General features: G+C 34.9%; 1 protein-coding gene across 1 annotated transcript in view; it reads right to left on the bottom strand.

The window, feature by feature from the left end:
• Positions 1 to 26,606, bottom strand: part of CCDC39 (coiled-coil domain containing 39) — a 52,209-nt gene that overhangs the window by 16,830 nt on the left and 8,773 nt on the right. Inside the window, exons 3-14 of the mRNA XM_006050989.4 lie at positions 24,891 to 25,037; positions 22,785 to 22,943; positions 21,698 to 21,790; positions 21,473 to 21,601; positions 18,720 to 18,911; positions 15,826 to 15,929; positions 15,373 to 15,505; positions 12,560 to 12,754; positions 11,566 to 11,730; positions 8,269 to 8,406; positions 4,395 to 4,603; positions 327 to 450 (exon numbers count right to left, since the gene is read on the bottom strand). Of these exons, the coding sequence (XP_006051051.3) occupies positions 327 to 450; positions 4,395 to 4,603; positions 8,269 to 8,406; positions 11,566 to 11,730; positions 12,560 to 12,754; positions 15,373 to 15,505; positions 15,826 to 15,929; positions 18,720 to 18,911; positions 21,473 to 21,601; positions 21,698 to 21,790; positions 22,785 to 22,943; positions 24,891 to 25,037 (1,788 nt within the window). The remainder of the gene's footprint in view (positions 1 to 326; positions 451 to 4,394; positions 4,604 to 8,268; positions 8,407 to 11,565; positions 11,731 to 12,559; positions 12,755 to 15,372; positions 15,506 to 15,825; positions 15,930 to 18,719; positions 18,912 to 21,472; positions 21,602 to 21,697; positions 21,791 to 22,784; positions 22,944 to 24,890; positions 25,038 to 26,606) is intronic.

The raw sequence follows: 26,606 nt of genomic DNA, 5'->3' as shown, positions 1-26,606 counted from the left end.
GCTGCGGTTCATGAGGTCGAAGCATCAGACACGACTGAGTGACTTAACTGAACTGAATGGATACTTCATTTTACCACAACTGTAAATCCATTAGAACTGGAAGGGTAAGTCACTCAGTCATATCCAACTCTTTGAGACTCCATGGACTATAGCCCACCAGGCTCCTCTGTCTGTGGAATTCTCCAGGCAAGAATACTGGAGTGGATAGCCATTCTCTTCTCTAGAGGATCTTCCCAATCCAGGGATCAAAGCCTGTTCTCCTGCATTGCAGATGGATAATTTACCATCAGAGCCACCTGGGAAGCCCATAAATCCATTAAGCTTACCTTTATTACATAGTAGGCCTGCGTTTTCTCCTCTTCTCCTTCAGGAGGCAGCATAACAACAGTAAGAATTTCATATCTATTCTTCAGCTTATCAATTTTACTTAGCCGCTCATGAAACTCAGCACTAACATGAAAAGAAAAATTAAACACTGAAAAACAAACAATATACTTTTTTAAAGGACTATACTGTTCTTAGAGAAGATGTCTGTATTTGTGTTACTACTGAAACAGTTTAATAAGGTTCTCACTTTGCAGTTTTACATTTCAGTTTGAAAATAAGAAATCAGTCCTGAATATTCATTGGAAGGACTGATGCTAAAGCTGAAACTCCAATACTTTGGTCACCTGATGTGAAGAACCAACTCATTGGAGAAGACCCTCTCACCCTGAAGGTGAGAGGAGAAGGGGACGACAGAGGATGAGATGGCTGGCTGGCATCACTGACTCCTTGTATATGAGTTTGAGTAGGCCCTGGGAGTTGGTGATGGACAGGGAAGCCTGTTGTGCTGCAGTCCACGGGGTGGCAAAGAATTGGACATGACTGAGCAACTGAACTGAACTGTGAAAGGTCTCAGATTTCACCCTATTTAAAAGCTAGCAAGTTAGTCTGCCACTTTCATGGATGCTGGCAGAAAACACAAGATATCTGGGTCACAGGAAAAGGACTTTACCACTCATTGGCATACCAAGTAGCATGAGCTGCCTATTTGCATTGGTTCCCCTTGCTCTTGAAGTCACATGAAAGTGAGGAGGGGATCAAATGGATGCTGCACATACAGTAGGTTTATGTCACAACTGAAGAACTCAAGCTTAGCTGATCCAAATATTTCATAATGGGAAATAAGCAAACATACCTAACCTTTGCTCCGGAGGGAGATACTATCTCTAGCTCACAAGGCTATTCACTATCCAAATATCCTTTAAAAGATAGTCCTATGCAAATCAAAACCACAATAAGATATCACTTCACACCCGTGAGGATGGCTACTATCAAAGACAAAAATAATAATAATAAAGTATTGGTGAGGGTGTAGAGAAACTGAACCTTTAAGAACTCTTGGTGGGACAGTAAAATGATGCAACCACTATGAAAAATATGGCAGTTCCTCAAAAAGTTAAAAATAAAATAGTCGTATGATCCAGTCATCCTACTCCTGGGTATATATCCTAAAGAACTGAAAATGGTTTTCAAAGACATGTGTGCACATCGATGTTCATATATTATTCACAATAGTTCACAATAGCCAAGAAGTGGAAGCATGGGTGAGTCTTGCAGACATTATGCTAAATACAATAAGCCAGTCAAAAAAGACAAATATCAATACTACATGATCCACTTATGTGAGGCATCTAGTGTAGTCAAATTCATACAGGCAGAAAAAACAGTGGCTATCAAGGGCGAGGGGAAGGGGAAAATGCAAAGCTAATATTTAATGGGTATAGAGTTTCAGTTTTACAAGATGAAAAAGTTCTAGAGATCTGTTGCTCAAAAATGTGAAAATACTAATACTACTATCTATACATTTTTAAATGGTTAAGATAAATTTTAGGTGTTTTTCACCAAAATTTTTTTAAAATATGGTCCAGAACAGGATAGCTATTGCCTCTTCTCTCAAGGTATGCAGAAATATGAGAAACTTTTGGAGAATTATCTCCTGAGATTTACAGCCTTAAAACTGCTGGTTACTTTCTTCCTTTTATTCCAGTAAATTTATATTTTTAAATCATTTTTAACTTATTTTGTAATAATACTAATAATGCTAATATATGTACAGCAACATGGAGACTCATTTGCCTGCTATAGCTTCATGAAAATAAGCCTTCTAACCATAGTGAAAAGAAATCTTCAACATACTAGGTTCCTACTCCTAAAGAAAGTTGATGGTAAAATATAGTAAGTATCAGAAGTTATAGCTTTGCTTATTTTTAAGTATTAATATTGTTTCATCAGAAAATATTTACTCATCCTTTATGTGATTGTAAAAGACAAGACTTGTTGGCCTTCCAGCTTAAGATGGTGGACCAAGCACAAACATGTCTCCTCCTTCCTAAAACAGAAAATATTAAAAGGAAAAAAAACCTACCACAGCTCTGGAAACAAGAAAGATATATTTCTTTATGAATGAAAAAGTGGAAAACAAATGTGATATGACTGAGAGGAGGAAAAAAAGGAGATACAGAAGATTATGCAGAAATAAGAGTCACTTTCATGAAAGAAGTCTGTAGAAAATTTTTTTCTAGAGAAAAATAAGAAATTTACTAAAACAGATGCAAGAAAAAATACAAGATCCACACTGTCCCATAACCAATAAATAAACTGAACCAACAGTTCAACTGAACTAAATCTTCCTCAAAAAACTCCAGATGTCCAAAGGCTTTACCGGTGAGGTGTTTGAAAATTCAAGATGTAATTCTGCTCTTTTACAAACTTACCTAGAGTATAGGAAAAAAAGAAACACAAAAATCATTTTATAAAAGTAGATGTAACCTTAATAACCTGATAATTTGACAAGGACAGGAGAGAAAGCAACTATAAGCATAGAATGTAAAAATTATATAAAAATATTAGCAAACAAAATCTAGATACATACAAAATATAATACGTGACAGTTACATTTACTACAAGAAGGTAAGTTAGTTTAACTTTGAAAAAGTGATCAATATACAGTTTTCAATTATACTAACAGATTGAAGAAGCTATATCATATCAATGACTAAAAAAAAATCACATAATAAAAGTCAACATTCATTTCTGATTAAACAAATTAAAACAACCTCTTATCAAAGAATGAAAATAGATGGGATCTCTCTTAATATTGTAAAAAGAATCTCAAAAAACATTATAGTAAACTTGATACTTAATGATAAAACAATGAACACTTTCCCTTTGAGATCAAGCACCTGCAAGACAAGGGTACCTGCAATCACCATTACTATTCGGCATTGAACTGGAGGTTAAATAGCAAGGACGATAAAGCAAGAACAAGAAAAGTTATAGAGGTTGAAAAGGAAGACACAAAACTGTTGTTTGCAAATGATGTCAATTAAATACCTGGAAGGTAGAATCTACAGATCAACTGTTAGAATTAATAAAAGTTTAAGCAAGGTTGCTGAATACTTAATGAAACCAACTGCATTTCTACATACCAGCAACAAATCAAATATGAAATGCTTTAAAAAGAGATTAACATTGACAGTAACACTTAAAAAGTAGCATGTAATCCAGAAATAAATCTTATACAAGATAGGTGAAATCTCTAGGGGAAAATTGCTTCAGTAAATGCAGCTGTTGGGTATCCATAAGGGAAAGCATGTTATTGGACCCTTGGGCATGTGTGCATACTCAGTTGCTTCAGTCATGATCGACTCTGTGCGACCCCATAGCCATAGCCCAATAGGCTTCTCTATCCATGGGATTTTCCTGGAAAGAATACTGCAGTGGGTTGCCATGCTCTTTTCTAGGGGATCCTCCCAACTCAGGGGGGATCTTGGGTCCCCCTGCAGGATCCTGAACCCACATCTCCTGCATCTCCTGCATAGCAGGCAGATCCATAAGGGAAAACATGTTATTGAACCCTTACCACGAACTATATATAAAAATCAATTCCAAGGGAATTGGTGATCTTAACGTAAAATGATAAATCTGCAGAACAAGGAGTTAGCCTAAGGAAATAGAGAGAGAGAGAGAAGCATATATTTGCTACTAAAATGTGGCCTATGTTTTATATTAATCTTCCCTGGTGGTTCAAACAGTAAAGATTCTGCCTGCAATGCTGGAGACCCAGGTTCAATCCCTTGGTTGAGAAGATCCCTTGGAGAAGGAAATGGCTACCCACTCCAGTATTCTTGCCTGGAGAATTCCATGGACAGAGGAGCTTGGCAGGCTACAGTCTATAGGGTCGCAAAGAGCTGGACATGACTGAGCACACACACACATTATATTAATAGCCTTTTCAAACAAATAAGAAAAAGATGGATATCCAAGGTGGTGGAGGGAACAGTCAGTTCTTCTAACACTACTCATGTTTTCAAAATTCATTAGCAATATTTAAAAATTCTAATTATTACCTTATATTTTGCCGTTCTTGATCAACATATCTTATTTGTGATGCAAGCATTGTTTTGTGAACCTTAATTTCTTCGGTCCGTTCTTCCATAGCTTTGTGTAACTGTTGTTTTCTTTTTTCCAGAGAAAGAACTTCTTCTGCCTTACTGTGAAGCAGTTCTCGAGTACGTTTAACTTCAAGTTTTAAAAGATTGTCTTCTATAATCAAATCCTATAAACATAACAAAATCATCAAATATTGAAACAATTATTTGTATAACCAATCCAAAATATGTTTCTTTGTTATTTCTATAAAAGTCAAACTTGGAAATAGAATTTTTTCTAATTTGACTATTTTCCAAGATATTAATTAGGGTTAAGTTTAGATTGCTCTGAGTCATAATTCTGCTTTTTCCTTTTATTTTAAGAGAAGGGTTTATAACTATTCCAACTTTTATTATAATGTTATTGTAAATTCAAGTTTTACTATTAATAAAAAAACAAAATGAAGTTATTCCTAAAATTGAAAGTTACAATATCCAGAAAATATATGATGCCCTATGGATAAGCATTTTTATATTTTAAACTAATTCTTACAAGATAAAGTATAAATACATTTTTATTTTAAAATAGTTCAATCATAAGTAGAATACTGAAGGAGAGTCATGAGTAGAATAGAGTACAGAAGCAGAAGAGATTAAGAAGAGGTGGCAGGAATACAAAGAACTGTACAAAAAAAAGATCTTAATGACCTGAATAACCACAAGGTTGTGGTCACTCACCTAGACTTGGACATCCTGAAGTGTGAAGTGGGCCTTAGGAAGCATTACTACAAACAAAGCTAGTGGAGGTGATTGAATTCCAGCTGAGCTATTTCAAATCCTAAAAGATTAAGACTTTTAAAGTACTGCACTCAATACACCAGCAAATTTGGAAAACTTAGAAGTGACCACAGGACTGGAAAAGTCAGTTTTCATTGGAATCCCAAAGAAGGACAACGCCAAAGAATGTTTAAACTACCAAACAGTTGTACTCATTTCACATGCTATCAAAGTTATGCTCAAAATCCCTCAAGCTAGGCATTAATAGTATGTAAACCAAGAACGTCTAGATGTGCAAGCTGGGTTTCAAAGAGGCAGAGGAACCAGAGATCAAATTGCCAATATGTCTTGAACCATGGAGAAAGCAAAGGAGTTCCAAAAACAAAAAAAAATCTGATACATTAACTACACTAAAGCTTACTGCGTGGTTCAAAACAAACTGTGGAAAATTCTTAAAGAGATGGGAGTACCAGACCACCTTACCTGCCTGTGAGAAACCTGGTATGCAGGTCAAGAAGCAACAGTTAGAACCAGACATGGAACTGACTGGTTCAAAATTGGAAAAGGAGTATGACAAGGCTGTATATCGTCACCCTACTTATTTAACTTATATGCAGAGTACATCATGTGAAATGCTGGGCTGGATGAATCACAAGCTGGAATCAAGATTGCTGGGAGAAATATCAACAACCTGAAATATACAGCTGATACCACTCTAATGGCAGAAAGTGAAGAGGAACTGAAGAGCCTCTTGATGATGTGAAAGAGCAGAGTGAAAAAGCTGGCTTGAAACTCAACATTCAAAAAAGTAAGATCATGGCATCCAGTCCCATCACCTCATGGCAAATAGAGGTGGAAAAAATGGAAGCAGTGACAGATCAGATTTTCTTAGGCTCCAAAATCACTGCAGACAGTGACTGCAGCCATGAAATTAAAAGGGAAGCTGTGACAAACCTTAACCTGGTGACTCAGTGGTAAAAAATCCGCCTGCCAGTACAAAAGATGTAAATTCAATCTCTGGGTTGAGAAGATCCCCTGGAGAAGAAAATGGCAACCTGCTCAAGTTCATGCCTGGGAAATCCCATGGACAGAGGAGCCTAGTGGGCTATAGTCCATGGAGTCACAAAGAGTCGGACATGACTTAGTAACTAAACAACAACAATGACAAACCTAGACAGTGTATTATAAAAGCAGAAACACTGCTTTGCCAACAAAGGTCCTTATAGTTAAAACTGATTTTTCCAGTAGTCATTATGGATATGAGAGTTGGACCATTAAAGAAGGTTGAGAGCCGAAGAGTTGATGCTTTCGAACTGTGGTGTTGGAGAAGACTCTTGAGAGTCCCTTGGACTGCAAGGAGATCAAACCAGTCAATTCTAAAGGAAATCAACCCTGAATATTCATTGGTAGGACTCATGCTGAAGCTGAAGCTCTAACACTTTCATCATCTGATGCAAAGAGCCAACTTATTGGAAAAGACTTGGATGCTGGGAAAGATTGAAGGCAGGAGAAGAAGAGGATGACAGAGGATGAGACAGTCAGATAGCATCACCAACCAATGAACATGAGTTTGAGCAAGCTCCAGAAGTTGATGATGTACGAGGAAGCCTGGCTTGCCATAGTGCATGGGGTTGCAAAGAGTCAGACATGGCTTAGTGACTGAACAACAACAGAGTACTGACGCAAGATCACACTTAATAGATCAATTTTCAGAAGAGAAAGCCCAGAAAAAATACTCCAGAATATAAGATTTTACTATTTCAAGACAAAGCTTGTTATTTAGAGCAAAGATTAAACCCCCATATCTCATATGTACCAGAAATAAATTCCAGATGAATGAAAGAACTTAATGTAAGAGATGAAACCAAATGCAACCACTAGAAATAGTAAATATTTTTAGTGTGACTAAAAAGTTTCTAAGCATAAAAATTATACAGGGAAAAACACTTAAACATACGATGTTTAAAAAAAGTTTTATGGAAAAAAACTGAATAGAAGTTTAAAGACAATGGGACAAATACTTATGAGTTAATATACAAAGATCTTTTCCCAAGTATTTTAAAAACATAAACCACCTAATGGAAATATATGCAAGAAAATGAACTAGAAATCCAAAAGAAAAATTATAGAAAATAACATAGCAGAAAAAATGCTTAAACATTTCCAATGAAACATAAATATTTAAAATTTTATGCTTAAAATGTTTTAAAATGTTCACTAACTTTAAAATGCAGGCTTCCCTGGTGGCTCAGATGGTAAAGTGTCTGCCTGCAATGTGGGAGACCCAGGTTCAATCCCTGGGTCGGGAAGATCCCCTGGAGAAGGAAATGGCAACCCACTCCAGTACTCTTGCCTGGAAAATTTCATGGATGGAGGAGCCTGGTAGGCTACAGTCCGTGGGGTTGCAGAGAGTCGGACACGACTGAGCAACTTCACTTCATTCACAACTTTAAAATGCAGACTAAAAACAATGAAATACTATGTTTGCCCATCAAACTAACAGTAATTTTATACATTATATTATCCAGCCCTGGTGGTGGTGAATAAAATAGAATGCTTATACATTGCTGGTGGAAGTATTAGTTGAACATTCTAGAAGGAAAATGGTTTAAAAATAGTTTCAAGATACTAGAAATATACATTCTTCTGAACCATAATTATACAGCTAGAAATTTATCCTAAGGAACTATATGAACAACTATACAATGAAATATGTGCACAGTACATGAGAGTACTATCTATAATAGCCAAACATTGAAAAAAAATACATATCTAAAAATAGATAGTCAAATAAATTATAGTAACTTCATGCAATGGGGTGTAGGAAGTCTTTAAAGATATTTAATGTTTAGAAAACATGTATCATATATTTTTAAATTTTTGAATACAATATATAAATCCATTTTCTTTAAAAGACTGAAAAACGATAATATACTGTGTAACACTGCTTATTATCTGTACAGTGATTATAGTGACATTTTTTTCCTTTATAATTTGGTATATTTAAAATTTTTTCTACAATTAGCATGAAAATATGTGGATTTTAATATTATATATAAACATGACTTTATTGCACCTGTTTTAAAGCTTTGGCTTTAGTAAGTTCTTTCTCTGATCTGTCATTGAAAAGAGTTAGTTCATTTATTTTGGTCATGAGGGACTGTTTTTCATCACGATATTTACTATTTGACTTCTTGGTAAAGTAAAGATCATTCTGTAAAGAGGAAAAAAGGTACATAAATACATATTTTAAATAACAATATTACATGCATGACACATTGAATTATATGCTCCATTAAATATTTATAATAATCAGATTTTTAAATCTCACCCCTTCATACTCTGACATCTCTAATAAGATATATACACTTTCATTTTTATTATTTGTTGATGTTTGGGTTCAGTTTGATTTTAGTAATTCTAGGAAATATCAGGTATGATTACCATTCAAACTGAATTATTAAGTGATTGCCATTTATGGGAAGACATGGGAGGGCAGAGTTCAAGTTTTGTTTAAATACAGGGTTCACCTTCTGGATTTCATCATTTGATTCAACCCAAGCCCCAGAAGGTAAAAATGTTAACAGTCTGAGAAAGCAAAGGGTTTTGGTTAACTACAAGCTCTGGAATTAGACGGTCTTAATTACTTATCCGGAGAAGGAAATGGCAACCCACTCCAGTGTTCTTGCCTGGAGAATCCCAGGGACAGGGGAGCCTGGTGGGCTGCAGTCCATGGGGTCGCTAAGAGTCGGACACGACTGAGCGACTTCACTTTCACTTTTCACTTTCATGCATTGGAGAAGGAAATGGCAACCCACTCCAGTGTTCTTGCCTGGAGAATCCCAGGGACGAGGGAGCCTGGTGGGCTGCCATCTATGGGGTCGCACAGAGTCGGACACTACTGAAGCGACTTAGCAGCAACAGCAATTACTTATCAGCCATCCAATGCCTGTGGGCAACCTATTCTTCCTTAGTTTCCTCATTTCTAAAATGGAGATGATAACAACACCTACCTACCTGGGCTGTTGTGGAAGGTTTAAGAAGTTACTGTAATATGTGCAACAATGTTTGACACAGGGAAATGGAGTTATGATTATTATGTATATAATCACATATTGCTGAAGAGAAAAATACTAGATAAGATCTAATTCCATCGACTGAATGAATGGGTCATACATACTCATCAGTCTTCCAGCTTTATACAAGTTTGCATCCTCCCTCCCTGGTCAGACAGTAAAGCGTCTGTCTACGATGTGGGAGACCTGGGTTTGATCCTTGGGTTGGGAAGATCCCCTGGAGAAGGAAATGGCAATCCACTCCAGTACTATTGCCTGGAAAATCCCATGGACAGAGGAGCCTGGTAGGCTACAGTCCATGGGGGTCACAAAGAGTCGGACACGACTGAGCGACTTCACTTCACTTCACTTCCCACCCAGAACTAGAATGAGGTTTGCTCTCTTTGTCCTCCTTAGTCCCTCTTATGGGACCTAAAGCAAAAAGTTTCTAGTGCCAAGATCTCTCTCCCTTTCCCCTCTCGCTTCCTATCTCCCTTGCTTCCTCCCTCCCCTACCTTTCTCACTGCCTGTATTTCTCTGAACAATCAGAACCTAAGATTGAAACAAGACAAGATTTCTTTTTTCACATAAAGATATGACTTCAAAAAATTAACTTTTAGAATTAAAATATTAATTTAAGGTAATTTTCAACTAGAGGAAATTTGTTATTCAAAATAAGAGATGGAGTGGCATGGGGAAGAGAATGTAGAATGACTTTACAATCTAACACTACTATCGAGAAGATTAAACCTTCATTAGAAAGTTAACTAGCTTTAATATCTTTAAAAATTCACTTGTATGTCTATTAATTTATTCACCTGTCAAAACCAGAGTTGGGATAGGCATAAGTGCTAGCCTACTGTGTCATGGACAGAGCCCCATGGTAGTTAAAACGGGAAACACTAGAACCACTCTCACACAGCAAAACAGACACAATTGAGTTAGCATCAAAAAACACATCCAAATATGAAAGTCATCCTCCTATCATTCTATAGCACCAATATTCTCATATTCTATGTAATTAAAATAATACCATTTATTGAGAACAGACTAAATGCACTGTTAAGATACACATTGCTTCTAATTCTCCTAAATGTCCTAAAATAATATCAAATATTTTTTTCCATTTAAAAATGAGTAAACTAAGACTCAGAAAGGTTAAAAAAGCAGTACTGTGCTGTGCTAAGTCACTTCAGTTCTGTCCAACTCTATATAACCCTAAGGACTGCAGCCTTCCAGGCTCCTCTGTCCACGGGATTCTCCAGGCAAGAATACTGGAGTGGGCTGCCATGCCTTCCTCCAGGGGATCTTCCCAACCCAGGTAGTTAGGTATAACCTTGACATTCAAAACCAGTTCTGATTCCAAAACATGTGCTCCTATTATTAAACCAAGGAAATAGTCTTTTGAAAATTTAATCAGGCTATAAACCACTCGAAACCAATATTTTGTCATGTTGAATTTTTTTTTTCTTTCCTAATTTAAAAAAGTAATAGCTCCCTTTCACCTTTGTAGACCTTAAGGAATTCAGGGCAATTTTTCATTTAACCACTAGAGGACATTCATCACTAGCCTTTCCAGCTGTTCAACATTTAAAATTGGAGTTCTCCCCCCATTCAGATCCATGCTTTCAGGCCTTCACTCTTGCCAGTTAAACATTAGCATAGGTTCTATATTACATAGGTTCCCCTAACACAGGTTTTATATTACCATAAACATATTAAAGTACTTAAGGATGAAGAACATTTTTAACCTTATTAACAAAATAGAGTCATATGAAATATGTAACTAAGTAAATATTTGAATAACAAAAGAAGACCCATAAAAAAGCAGCTTCTTTTAGATGCCACTTTAGTGATAAAAAGCAATCAAGTTATTACGGGAGACACATAATAGAAACTAGAACTTATCAATTTTTTAAATCATGTACCATTTAAGACTATTTTTAAGTTACATGGACCAAGGATCAAATCCTCACCGTGAAATCATGAACAAGTTACTTAATCTGTAAAACAGGTAATAATATCTTCCTCACAAGACATTTATAAGGATTAAATGAAATAAAACTCTAAAGACATAGACATAGCATACATCAAATGCATAATCAATGGTAACGTTATTTTCATATTTCATATTTCATGAATTTCTCATATTCATATGAAAATGTAAGCACAGAAATACGGGCATTAGTTCATACATTTATTACATATGTGGGTAGCTTGGCAATCATCCTATCCAAAGTCAGTCTTAGGAACATGTTAACATAAAATGACTAATAATTAGGATATTTGAAGCATAAAAAGTATTTTAGCTAAGTTACATGAAGCTTCTTGATCTGTGTTTCCAAAAGGCAAAGTGCAGATTTTTTCTCTTCCAATGTCTTCTGAAGTTCAACAGTTTTTGCTTCAAGGGCTTGTTTTTCTTCTGAATTAATGTCTCCCTTTAAGCGCGACATTCGGCGTTCTACTTGTTGAATGTAAAAATCCTGTTACAGGTTTTAAAGAACGTTAGTAGGGAGAAACAGTTAAAACCATTTTTTAGATGCAAACACACTGTAAATATTTTCATGAGTTTGGTCTGATGTCATCATTTACTAAAGTCACTTTAATTCTCTAGTGATGAAGTCCTTCTTACTCCAAAGGGAGAAAGAGTAAACTATTCTTCAACAACCAGAGTATATGATAATAACACACACTAATCTTAAAATATAATAGAGCAGTTAGGTGGGTATTTATTGTACTATCATGATAGAACATCAGTAAATCTACTAGGTTTACATGGACGTGGATTTTGGAGGGTATTTTTCTACAGAGTACAAAAAAGAGTCACAGATTGTTAGCCATGAAAGGCTCAAATACGATGAACTTTTAAACAATATTTTGAAAATTACACTTCAGCATCTGTAATTCTGAGAAATTAAGAATATATAAGAGGCAAAAATTAAGATGTAGAGAGGGAGGACATTAAACAATTAACATGGGACAGAATATGATAAAGAGAACCAAAAAGGAAAACTTTAAAAATACTTTTAACCTATTGGTCCAGGGACAGGGGTGGAGAGGCTGATGTATGCATAACATACAGTTTTGCAGGGGTTTTAGGAATTATTTTTCTTGTTTTTTTGGCTGCACCATGCAGCATGTAGGATCTTAGTTCCCTGGCCAGAGATGGAACCCACACCCCCTGCAGTCTGTAGCATCTGTCTATGCCAACCTCAAGAGTTCATAGAAATCTTTTTCTTAGGACACTGCGGTATCTTGACCATCACAATTATGACAAATCAGTATGAAGACATTCATAAGAGTAACATCTACCTGAGCGTACATAATTTCTTGCTGCTGCAAGGTTTCAAAGTCCAGTTTATGTAACTGATGGTTGAGGTGCTTTAGAGAAGAACGGGTTCCTTCAATTTCAGATACGAGAGCTTTTTCTTTCATTGTTTCAGTCTGTAATTCCTGAACTTTCTTAAATAACACATCTTTCACTATGTTCAACTGAACTTCTACTTCCTGATAATAAGAATAACAATGATTAATGTAATATAATACCTTTAAATGTTTTACTGAATGAATATTATAATTTAGGGGCTCATCAATGAACCCTCATTTTAGCCCTAGAGAGTATAAAGCCCTTCTTACAATTTCAACACATTCCCAACATTGCTTGTAGTCTACTCTCATCCACTATTCCTGTATCATATACCTTGATATGTCATATACTCTGTGTCACCTTAGCCTTAGAACTTGACCATTTTTCACTGGTTTCTTTAGAATATAAAGTACATTGAAGACACACAGCTTATAAGTTCCCAAAGTTTACTAAAGTCTTGAAAATGTTAAGGGAAGAACTCTCCCACCTTCTTTTCAGCACTATTCAGTGGTGAGCAGATAAATGCTTAACCACCAGGATTCTAGGAGATGGGAGGTTAGGAGGAAGAGGCTGATTTCCATAATTATTTATATTCCCACTAAGGCCAATTTCAAGCTACTCATATGATTCCTCTGCTGCTAAGTCACTTCAGTCGTGTCCGACTCTGTGCGACCCCATAGATGGCAGCCCACCAGGCTCCCCCCTCCCTGGGATTCTCCAGGCAAGAACACTGGAGTGGGTTGCCATTTCCTTCTCCAACGCATGAAAGTGAAAAGTGAAAGTGAAGTCGCTCAGTCGTGTCCGACTCTTAGCGACCCCATGGACTGCAGCCTACCAGGCTCCTCCATCCATGGGATTTTTCAGGCAAGACTACTGGAGTGGGGTGCCACTGCCTTCTCCAACCTTAAAAGCATAGACAACAGTAAAGTGTAGAAAACTAATTTAGAAGTGATATGTGCTGAGTACTTTTTACTTTGTTTCTAATATAATTTATTTAATTGTGAGTCTATATAATTTGATTTTTAATAGTAGCTACATTTAGCAGCTAACTTATAAAATTCCAGAAAATTTAACTATCAGCTTTTGTGAGCTGGTAAGCACTGGCACCAACACACTACTGGCACTATTCCTTACTCACATTTTGCCCGCAGCTGACTTCCCTACCCATGCAGTCCACTAGGAAACAGAAACCAGTACCCCAGTTTCACTTCTCCCGTCTCAGGAGGCAGGTCTGTCTTGACCTCAAAGTGTCACATTAATGTATTCTAGGCTTCAAATAGATCTCTTCTAGGCTTCAGATAGATCTCACATGCCAAGATGTATTGAAAGCTCTCATTTTAGAATGTTGAAATAATTTCCCTCTGTCCTCTTATACACAGGTAAGCATATTTCTCTTTGGTTTCCAATGAACCTCAATATGTAACAAAAGAAGTCTGTGACTGGCACATGTGAATTTTCACAAATGAAGAAACCTAATAATCTGATATACAAGATTATAAAATACATTGCTTTTCATATAATAGAAAATTTTCACTGGGTTCAGGACCTTCTCAATGACTGCCTGGCTGAGTTTTAAAGTCAGTGCTTGGTGGTAAATAAGTCAGCAAAACATATAGGGCTGAGATTTTTCCCAAACAAACAAACAAAACCCCAAGAACACAGCCCTGCTCACACATGCAGCCAACCTTACTATTTATTAATTCAGCTAATTTCTTTTTAAATATCACTAGTTTTTAATTCTTTCTTCAGAAGGTTTATTTCATATAAAATTCACAGTCTTTAAGATTTCTAATAAGCTCCAATACTGTCCCATTTCATGTGCTAACAGAAAATCATGCTTTCTGAGGGGAAACAGTCATAACATCTTTTTAAATAATGTTTTATGATTTGGACTCAAATACCACTCAAATCAAGATTGTTGCATGACATTGTCACTCAGGATTTTAAACATACAACAGCACACTAAGGAAGCTGGATTCTATCCAAATATAAATGAAACCATACTTGAAACAAGCCTCTGCAAATGGGAGATTCTACAAGCACCTTGAACTGCCCTTCCTTTTCCCCCATTAGACAAAAAAGAATTAAAGCAAGAAGTAGTGCCTACACAGTGCCTATGGTGATAGGTCACACAAATCATTTGGAGTTTTCAAAGAGGAAATGGCAAACTAGCCTATTCCAGTTCCTCAAAAATTGGCTTTAATGCTACCAGAGTGCCGAACAGATTTCGGTAGAAAGGGGGTGCCAGTGAAGTTAGTAAGGTGTTAGCATTTATAAGCCCATTTACCAATAATGGTACCAAGCTGGAAGAGGTTAAAGAGACAGCAGATGCTGAAGAAATATATGTAATGAATGCAGACCACTGGGAGGGAATTGGATCACAAGCAAAAAATGATAGGCAGGTAGAAATCAGTTGTAAAACAAGGGCATTTTTCAAGATACATTTGCAATTTAAGAAAATACATATGGATAGCAAACAGGGACAAGGACACAGTAGGGCATTGGGAGGACATGGAATCTCAGAGGATCTACCTTTCAGAGACGACATCAAAGTTAAATGCTGGAAGTGAAGCAAATGGAGAATTAAGAGCTTAAAATAAAAAGAGGTTCAACGACTCAACAATCTAATTACAAATGTGATTACCTCAGAAATCACAGCTTTATTAAAAGACCTCCTGCTCATCTGATCTCAAGAGTCTAATTTATTCACTATTACTAAATTTGCTGTAATTTTTTTAAAACTGAAACTAAATTTTACCTTCGCGCCTCTTTCTTCCTCCCTTAGCATGTCTTCCAAGTTGGTAGCTTTCTCCTCTACAGACATAGTTTTCTCAGTTATCTCCTTTAATTTTTTTCTTACAATCTGATTATGATTTTTAATTTTGCCTAACCTATAGAGAATTATGAGGAAAAAGCAGAAAACATGTCTAAAAGATATTTAATGCAAACAAACAAAGAACAGTTTATCCTAAGATTTCTTCATATAATGTGAAGCTTCTTTTGCCATAAACCTTTTCATACCAGCATATATTTAGTAGGTCATACAAATATTGCTCTTAAGGCTTTATATTGAAAAACTCAGGAAAAATTGTTTAGGTTTAATAACCTAGTAGCTATAATTTTATAGTTATTGAACCAAAAAACCAATATTCAATAATTTTTCTAGAAATATTAAAAAACTACAAACATTCTTAAATATCTTTTTTCTTACCTTGCTGTTTCTTCATTAATGTCCATCTTTACTTTGGAAATATTTTTCCTCAGAGCTTCTAAATCACTGGAACTTCTATTCACAGTGGCTTTTAAAGAATCCAGCTATTTATTAGTTAACAGACAGAAATTATATATTTACTCTATAACTTATAATTCCATTTCTGAGAATTTTTATTCTGAACACATTCATTTCTAACCTACATAACAGTGACAAACATAATAACCATGTTTCTGTAACATATTTAACAATTTTTCTTTTTGATCTGATAATAAATTTCAAATGACTTATAAGATACTGACAAATTATAGAGATCTACATATATGAGTTAAAAGCACATAGAACAAAAGCTTCACAACATTGCATTTGGCAATGATTTCTTGGCTATGACACCAAAGGCACAGACAATCAAAGAAAAATAGACAAGTTTGACTTCATTAAACTAAAAATTTTTGTACAGCAAAAGTAATATCAACAGAGCAAAAAAGCAATACAAAGAATGAGGGGGAAGTAACTACAAATTATATATCTGATAAGGGACTAATATCCAGGATATATAGGGAACTTCTAAAACTCAACAACGACGACAAACAAGCCTGACTCAAAAATGGTCAAAGATCTTGAGTAGATATTTCTGCAGAGAAGAGATATAAAAGGTAAATAAGCGTGTGAAAAAATGCTCAACATCATCCATCATTAGGTAAACAAAAATCAAAACTACATTGAAATACCATTTCACAACCATTAATATAGCTACCATCAAAAAAATCTCAAAATAACAAGTGTGGATGAGGATGTGGAGAAATCGGAACCCTTGTACACTGTTAGTGCAAATATCAAATAGTACTACCATTGTGTGGTAATTCTTCCAAAAATTAAAAATGTAATTATTATTTGATCCAGCAATTCTGAGATAATTCTATACCCATGCTCACAGCAGCATTATTCATTATAGCCAAAACAGGAATGCAATCCAAGGTCATTGGCAGGGGAATTGATAAGCAAAATATAGTATATATACACAATGGAATACTATTCAGCCTTAAAAAAATAAAATTTTGACATATGCTGTAACGTGGATGACCCTTGAGGACATTATGCTAAGAAAAATAAGTGACATAGGCCAGCCAGGAAAAGACAAGTATTTTATGACTCCATTTATATGAGGTACTTAGAGTAGCTAAAATTATAGAGACAGAATGTAGAATGGTGGTTTCCAGGGGCTGGGAGGACAGGGAAATGGGAAATTATTGTTCAGTGGGTACAGAGTTTCTGCTTTACAAGGAAAGAGTTATGAAGATGGTTGACAGTGATGGTTGTACAACATTAGCAATGTATTTAACACTAAACTGTCCATCTGAAGACAGTTAAATTGTGGTAAATGGTAAATTGTGTATGTATTTCACCACAATAAAAAAAATTTGAGAAAAAATGAAGTACTGTCACATGTTACAGCTTATAAGAACCTTGAAAACATTATGTAAGTAAAAAAAACCCTGACACAAAATGCATCATGTTGTATGATGTCCAAAATAGGCAAATCCACAGAGACAAAGTAGATCAGGAGTTGCCAGGGCCTGGGTGGGAGGAGGAAAGGGACAGAAGGAAAGCCATTGCTAATGGGTATGAGATTTCTTTTTGAAAGACCAAAATACTCTAAAATTAGATAGTGATAATGGTTTCACAATTCTATAAAATACTAAAAATTATTGAATTGTATGCTTTAAGAGGGTGTATTTGATATGTGAATTCTATCTCAATAAATAAATTATAAATAAATGAATACCTGCATTTTTTTCTACAACTGGTTTAAGCTTTAAAATTTTGGAGAATGAGCTATTAGCAGTGACATTTAATTTATGTAAGAAATTCACTTTTTTGCTTTTGCAAGATCTTACTTCTTCTCTTCAGATAGAAAAAACTTTCCTTCTTTATCAGAAATATAAAGTATAACAACTTATAAAATGAAATGCTCTGCAATGTTTCAATTTCCCACCCAAATATCAGTAACTTCAGATAATATGGCCTCAAGGCACAAATTTCATAAAGATCCCTTTATTGCTAACTATGGGAATTGCTAACTCTACCCATGGAATAATCTAGTTGACATGTATGCTCAAAAGAAGAAAAGACCAAAGCAGAAGATTTTATTCTCTCTCTGTTTAAAGACGTTATACCACTACCTTGTCCCACTACTGCACTGAAATGTTTTCCCTTAACAAGGTAAAACACTGAACTTCAACAGTAGTTTCTCCTAGAATTTGAGTGGTAAAACCACCATATACATGTATCTCTGGAAAGACACTTCAAAATATCACCAATGTCAATAATTCATCTTCACATTTATCCATTTTCCTTTATCTTATGATTTCCACCCTAGACCTTTCAGAAGTCTTTTGCCTTGAGTTAATAACAAAACACCCCATGTGATAGGCAAGTTGGGCACTGCACAACACCAGGGGAACCCTTTATACCACCCATGATGTGAAGACAGCCCCCTGTTGCCTGTATCGAATCAAGGTTTCAATAGAAAGTGAAAGTGAAGTCACTTAGTTGTGTCCGACTCTTTGCAACCCCATGGACTGTAGCCTACCAGGCTCCTCGGTCCATGGGATTTTCCAGGCAAGAATACTGCAGTGGATGGTTGCCATTTCCTTCTCCAGGGGATCTTTCTGACCCAGGGATCGAACCCGGGTCTCCCTCATTGTAGGCAGATGCTTTACCATCTGAGCCACCAGGGAAGCCCTAGTGTATCCTATAAGTTCAAGTTTCACAACATGAAGGGATGTAACAAAAAGAACTAGAAGGCAGGTCCTTAACAAAGGAAAGCCTTTATGCTTATTTGTATAGTTAGTTGTTATAAACACACAAACCAGTCCTTTTAATTGACATACCTCATCCTTCAGCTGAATTCTATTAGCTTCATGACGTTGATATTCCGTTCTACATTTTAAAACTTTACGATCAGCAACAGAAATTTTTTTTTCATACTCTGTGTTATTCCCAATCTCATTTTCCAAAAACTTGATTTTTTCCTTAACCAGATTTTCTTTTTCTCTTATTTCCTGCTTTATCCTTGCTAATGCCTAGAATTTGAAATACACATTAAATACATGTGTAATTAAAACTAAAAGGAATTCCGTTTTTATAGTACTTATTTTACCAAAATTTAAGGAGAGACTAATTTAAATGAATAAAATAAAATATTAGTATGCCACTAGTATCTATAAGCTCATATTTTTAAAGAACCCTATATTTTATTTCATCCATCTTGTACTTTGCTAAAGGGATAAGAAAAATGTCAGTCTTTTATCAAGAAAAGGTGACATCTAAAACTAAAACAATATTGAATTTTTGTAACTAAAACAGTATTGAATAGTTTTCACATTTCAATGTAGTTTTCCAAGACCAGTGTAACAAGACCAGTTTTTTTTTTTTCATTTTTTGAGAATATTATTTTTGTTATTTGTTTCAATAGGAATATCTTGATCACTCAGGCTTCCTGCTGGTCATGGAGATACAAAATAACTAGAATATGCAAAGTAATAACTGTGGTGTGGACAATGTACCATGGGAGCAAAAAGATGATGAAATCTACCCAAGAGAAATCATTAAAAGCATTACCTAAGAGGCTTCATTTGAGTCAGGCCTAAAAAGATAAGTGGAGATGCATAAATACTCGCACATGGTTAAAGTGTAGGGTGGGAGGGCAAGGATGGAATGGGGGGATGTTAAGAAAGAGTGGATACAGATGACAGAGATGAAGGGTGGAAGGCAGAGGTTAGGGCCAAATGGTGAAGAATTCAACTTTTCAATTGCCATGTTTAGGAGAGTCAAGTTTTAAGCAATATGGAATAAAGATCTTAGAGTTGGGGAATAAAAAGATCATATGTGGTTTTTCAGGTGATTCTGATGACAGTATGTCAGATGAGTTGGAGAGAGAAGGAAAATTTACCCTAAGATATATTTCTTTCAAGTTTTCTGAAACAGAGTCTCACCAAACAACTAATCTCAGGAGACTGGGTCAGGGGAGGCTATGTTTCTGAAGTTGGTAAGTTTTAGAAATGGTACATGTAATATTGTACATATTAGCATATTAAATCAATATACATCCAAAATTCACTGCATTTGAAAACACATTATAGATTTGTTTACTCTAGTATTCCCATCTATATAACAATTAATATTCTATAATTGTAACATTCTATATCTCTACTGTGTCCATTCAACCAAAGTTAAAACTTCCTAAATTTGTATGTGTCAAATAATTATTCTAGAATTCCCTGCTTTATATTAATTTTTCTACCACTTACTCAGAAGCTTTAATTCCTACATTACAGGCATTAACAGGGCAATCTATTCACAATTAAGTGTTCATGTAGGTGATACCACAGATCAAAAACACCACAAATCAAGAGCTAGTTGTTAAACATTTAGAGGCATCCCACTACCTACGGAACCACTTCTGAGCACCCTCCCTAGTCTTTTTCAATACATATAGCCAGGAGATGTCACCCTGTGAATAAGGAATCACTGAGGATGTAACCAGAGAGCTGTAGGCTGTGGATTCCACCAAATCAGCAGGCTGAGTAACTTTAGCTACAGGGCTGTATGAGCATTCAGATTATGGATTTGCAGTCTTAGATCTTAGTCTTAGATGTGATCTACACAGAGGAAGCAGTCAGGACTTGATGTGTGAAACCAGTATAAGGCAAGAAAGAGAAACCAACATTAATAGCAAGAAATAAGAGGAACTCAGAGTTAAGATTGGTTCTTCCAACTGCCCTCTAAGGAGGCATAAGCCATTTTGTTGATAAAATGATTACTCATAGAAATTTAAAATACAGAAATAACATTTTCATATAAGTTACATGTAACAAGTAAACCACATCCAGATATCAGAATTCCAAACTTCCAGTGATCCGAATTGCTTGCTAAATGCCTTTCCATGGAGTATACTCAGAATGGAAGTTCGCACATTTCTCATAAGCCTTCTTTCCTCCTCAATTCCTTCTCCCTCCCCAACTTCCCTAATCTTCCCATTTTCACTCACCACTATTTCACTCTTTAATGACTTCCCCAAAAAGTTCTCCTAAATTACCTCTGAAAGGAGCAAAAGATAACACTAGACGGGTGTAAAATCAGCATGGTGTTCCTCCCCTTCAGAGCTTTTACCCCATTCTGGATGGTAACTCAGTTTCAAAAGGGACAATTTATTGCAGTCCAGGTTTCTTTCCTGACTCTCCATCCTTCTTTCTTGGCTACCCATGAGGCTCCTTTCCCTACACCTTTTGATTCACACAGAAACAGCACATATGTTAAATCCAAGGCATCGTGGACCACCGTGTATATATGAGTCAAGGCATTGGCTTTGCTGCAATAAAGTTGTCTGTAGATTTTCTCTTGTTTCACATTTCAGAGATATTAGAATCCAGTCTTTGGCATTATATACCATAAGTAAATAACCTTCATAAAATCACATTTCCAAATAGATATAGAACCAGCTTTAGAAAACATTTACCAAAACTATTAGATCATGCTACAAAAGTGACTTTCAAATAATAGTGATTTAATTTGAAATGAATGAGTTAAATACAAAAAGAGATAAATAGAGCTGAAAGTTGCAAGAACCAAACAACCACTTTACCACAGCACAGTTATCGATGTCTTTATCTCTCTTCTGCATCTGTTCTATTGTGCTCTCCCACTGTAGAATGAGTTTTTGCCTTTCATTATGAATCTTTCGAAAATCTTGGGCAGCTTTATCCAATTCTAACTGTAAAATGAAGACCAAATAATATTTCTGTGAATTTAAGTGCTTTTGTGAACATCATTTTGACAAATAAAAAATAAAAATCTTTACTAAACCAACCTGTACACTTAGAGTCTCTGCAAATTCATTGTCAAGTACCTTTCTTCTCTGATTACATTCCACAGTCAGTCTTTCTAATTGCAGGGTCAGGGCCTACAATGTAGTTACATACAAAAATATTCATAATTATCATTTTACTAACATAAAAGCTGTTAGACAGCATATCTCACATTAATATTATATTATATATATGCAAAGAGTTGGACACAACTGAGCGACTGAACTGAACTGATACGTATACATATTATATGACACATATTCATTTGACATCTAAAATAACTCCAAATAATATATATATTCTTTATCTTCTAACTTCAATGGAAACCCAATTGTTTCTAAAAAGACTTTTTTTTTCCAAATTTTTTTATTTATTTATTTTTTTAAATTTTATATTATTTTTAAACTTTACAATATTGTATTGGGAGGGTTCAGGATGGGGAACACATGTATACCTGTGGCGGATTCATTTCGATATTTGGCAAAACCAATAAAAAGACTCTTAATACTTTTTAAAATGAGTTAGAAAAAAAGATTACACAATAAATTTTCATTTAAGGTTATTTTAACTAATGCATGCGGTTTTAACCTGTTAGAAAACAGAATGTTTCATGATACTAATATATCACCAGATTTAATTACAAGTAGATTTTTAAGTAGTGGTTATAATAATAATTATATTATTTAATATATTATAATATATTAAATAATCAATAGCACTATAGTCTCAAATCAGCAAAAATTATCTGTAATATTCAAACTATTACACAAAATAAGTTAAAATATTAACACGTAGTTCTAGTACAAAACTTTATTTTCTGAAATGCATTTGAGAAACCTTCTCAATCAGGATGCTTAACCTGGAGTCCAAAGATCCTTAAATGGTCAAAGGGCTTTAGAGGAGCTATAAAACTTGCATCAGGATTGTGTGAGTATTGGAGTACATTCATTTTTCTAGAGAGAGGATAATTGGCTTTATTAGACCCAAAATGTTTAAGCACTGCTTTAAAATTATAAGTCCAATTTAAATTACAGGTTGCTTTACTATAGATTTAGAGAAAATCTAACACTACAATGTATAACATCTCACCCTAATTTTATTATCATCTTGCTGAGCATACTTCTGAAGAGTGAGAGCATCACTATCTTTATGAGCTGATTCTTCCAGCCAGGCCTCCAATGCTTGCTGGTCCCAGTTCATTTGACATTTCAAACCATCCAATTTTTGAGTAGTTTTAAATATGGAATTCTAATTTCCAAAGAGAGGGAACAGGGAGAAATAACAAAACATTATTTACTATACAAACTAAAATAAAATATAACATTACATATTTAAAAGGAAGAAAGAAATCTTGTCTCTGTCCCCAGTCTCCAGATGTATACAATATATCATATTTAATTATATAACCATCATACTGGTATTTCAGTTCTTTAGTTCCGAAATAGAGGGAAGTGATTACCAAATTGAGAACAATAGTTGAGTCAAAGTTTACTTAAAAAGACATTAGGGTATCTCCCCTAGAGCAATCCCATTAGTCACTCTACCAAAACTACCCAAGCACATATGAAATTATAATAAAAACAATGTGCCTCATATGCTAACTCAAGCCCAAGACAAGTTCTCTTCAGCCCCATTTCCAAACAGATTGCTGTCTCTAAAAGATCTAGTATATAGAAATTTTGGAAGCACATTTAATTAAAATGAATATAGTAATTAAGGAGATAAAATATTTTTCAATGTATTTAACAAATTTAGATTCATAAAAGAAAACAGATCAATACACAAACAAATACAAATTAACATGATAAAATAAGTATGTATGTGTATATATAGGATTCCCTGGTGGCTCAGATGGTAAAGAATATGCCTGCAATGCAGGAGACCTAGATGTATATATACATATATATATATACCCATATATATGTATATATATATGTGTATATACTTATTGTATGTGTATATATTTATGTATAATATTATATTTATTATATATGTATCAGATCAGATCAGTCGCTCAGTCGTGTCTGACTCTTTGCAACCCCATGAATCGCAGCACGCCAGGCCTCCCTGTCCATCACCAACTCCCGGAGTTCACTCAGACTCACATCCATCAAGTCAGTGATGCCATCCAGCCATCTCATCCTCTGTCGTCCCCTTCTCCTCCTGCCCCCAATCCCTCCCAGCATCAGGGTCTTTTCCAATGAGTCAACTCTTCGCATGAGGTGGCCAAAGTACTTGAGTTTCAGCTTTAGCATCATTCCTTCCAAAGAAATCCCAGGGCTGATTTCCTTCAGAATGGACTGGTTGGATCTCCTTGCAGTCCAAGGGACTCTCAAGAGTCTTCTCCAACACCACAGTTCAAAAGCATCAATTCTTCGGCTCTCAGCCTTCTTCCCAGTCCAACTCTCACATCCATACATGACCACAGGAAAAACCATAGCCTTGACTAGACGGACCTTTGTTGGCAAAGTAATGTCTCTGCTTTTCAATATGCTATCTAGGTTGGTCATAACTTTCCTTCCAAGGAGTAAGCGTCTTTTAATTTCATGGCTGCAGTCACCATCTGCAGTGATTTTGGAGCCAAGAAAAATAAAGTCTGACACTGTTTCCACTGTTTCCCCATCTATTTCCCATGAAGTGATGGGACCGGATAAGAATATATATATATTTCCATATATACAAATACATTTCCATAAGTATATGCATAAGTAAAGAGAAGAATTGAATTTGGAAAGCACTCCCAACCAAGTAACTAAAAGCTAAGGAAAAGAGAAAAACAGATTATAGTACTTTAATATTAGAGTCACAGGTTGATAATATGAAAGGTAAAAATTCTGACTGAAAAATGAAATTCAAAATTATAAGTGACTTTTTAAATGTAGATTTTTAAAATGTAACACTTATAAATAAATTATGCCTAGTATGGTGTAATAGGCAGACAGCAGGGTACCTCACATATTGTAAGGCTCAATGACTATTTCGTAAGCGAACACTGAGAAAATAAATGTAATATTCTATCATTGTTGATTTAAATCACAGCTCCATGTGACTTTCAGTGTCCAAAAAACAACATAAGTAAACGTCAGGAAACTAAATGTCTTTCCCATACAGAAAAAAAAAAAAAAAATCAACGTTTATTTGCTGAAGGGAGAAGGAGCAATTGCACAAAATTTTAGGTAACAGTTCAACACATACTTCCTTATCATTTTTTTTTTCCCGTATTGAAGTTATCTCATTTTCCAGTCGTTGAATTTCATCCTTCACTCGTCCCAGTTCTCTTTCAGCAATCATCTTAAAATGTTCTTCACTTTCAATCTCATGATCCCTGGCTTTGCAAAGAGACTACAGAATAACATACAAAAGAGAAAGACTCTTTACATTTTAAAATTATAAAATAACTCTAAAACTAGACAAAAAATAACAAAGTTCCCACAAAATGCTTAGATGACCTATTATTAATTCCACTTCTCTGAAACGTGCACATTAGATTTTGTGATTCAGTGTAGGCAGTGCTGCTTACTAGTTGTGAGAAAGACAGTTCATGGAATGTGCTAGGAAAAAATGTTGTCAGCAGTTTTATTCTGGTCTAGGGAAACTGTTGAAAACCAAAGTTTATATACTGAGACTTTAAAAGATATAATTCATTTATTTAAAAATAAGAAATTAATATTAAAATACTTAGGAAATGGTATGCTTATAAGAATTGACCACATATCCAATTAAGAGAAATACTTTTAAAATAATTATGTAAACAGTGATGGTTGTAAATATGCCTTAGAGTATGTTAACATACAATGATGCCTTTGGGTTGTTTTACTTAATAAAATTGTATTTGTTGCCTACTGATCTTTTAGGACTTCAAAATTATCACCAGTGGTATTGTTTTTACATTATTAAGGCTGTTAGTGGTGAAGGAAGTTTATTGTCTTTCATCTCTATTAGCCTACTTGAAGTTTGACTATAATGAAATACACCTTAAGACGATCTCTGCTTCTCAAATCCCCAACTCAGTGGTTTAATAACTTGAGGAAAAGAAGTTATCCTAAACTGTTTATTAATTACTAAATCACATTAGGATTCCAAAATCTTGGGATTGTTTTTATTTTTATTTTTTTTCTCCTTATTTTTAATTTTATGGGATTGTTTTTAAAAGTTCAATAAATTTATAGCTTTCTAATGAGACTTGTAAAAACCCATGAAATAGTTACTTATCTATATTAATTATAAATTGGTATTAGAAACAAGACTTGTTCAGTTTTAAGAATTACATATTTCTTCATAGAAACGTAGATGTACTTAAAAAAAAAAAAGTTTGAGAGAGAAGCTAGTAAAGTCTCCAATGCTGATTTACAGAGCTTTTGAATTTTCTGGGCATCATCAGGGAAAGAGATTCTTCACATGAATAGACTGTCCATAAAACAGATGCTTACTTAATTACTCTAAGTTTTAATTTTTATTGTTTGTACTAATATTTCTAAAATGCATTGTACTGTCCCTAGTCACCTGGGCTTCCTGAACATAAATTAACTTTTCTATTATCTCAGGATTGTTATTATAAAATTCAGTCCTTAAACTATGCTAAAATACTGTGGTGTCCTTAGGACTACTGAAGTGTGTTGACAGTTTGCCTCCTCTCAAAATCACTCCAGGAAGTTGTGCTGAAAAATTTTAAAGTAGACAGAAACTCTATTGTAACGTTTTATTAATCTGTTTCTGCTGAGGCCATCATTTCTCTGCACTGCTGCCACTGCACCCTTCTCATATAATCAGCTGCCTAATATTATATCAGAGTGTCTGAATGATGCTATCTCCTGATGAATTAATTGTTCCTTGAATTTGGTGGCAGTAGAGTTCCTAAAAATCTTTTTTTCTACCTACTTTCAGGTTTAAGCTTATGTTCATAATCATTTA

Source organism: Bubalus bubalis, chromosome 1, assembly GCF_019923935.1.
Source record: "Bubalus bubalis isolate 160015118507 breed Murrah chromosome 1, NDDB_SH_1, whole genome shotgun sequence".
Lineage (NCBI taxonomy): Eukaryota > Metazoa > Chordata > Mammalia > Artiodactyla > Bovidae > Bubalus > Bubalus bubalis.
Note: the sequence above shows the minus strand (reverse complement) of the source record. Positions and strands in the feature narration are given on the sequence as shown.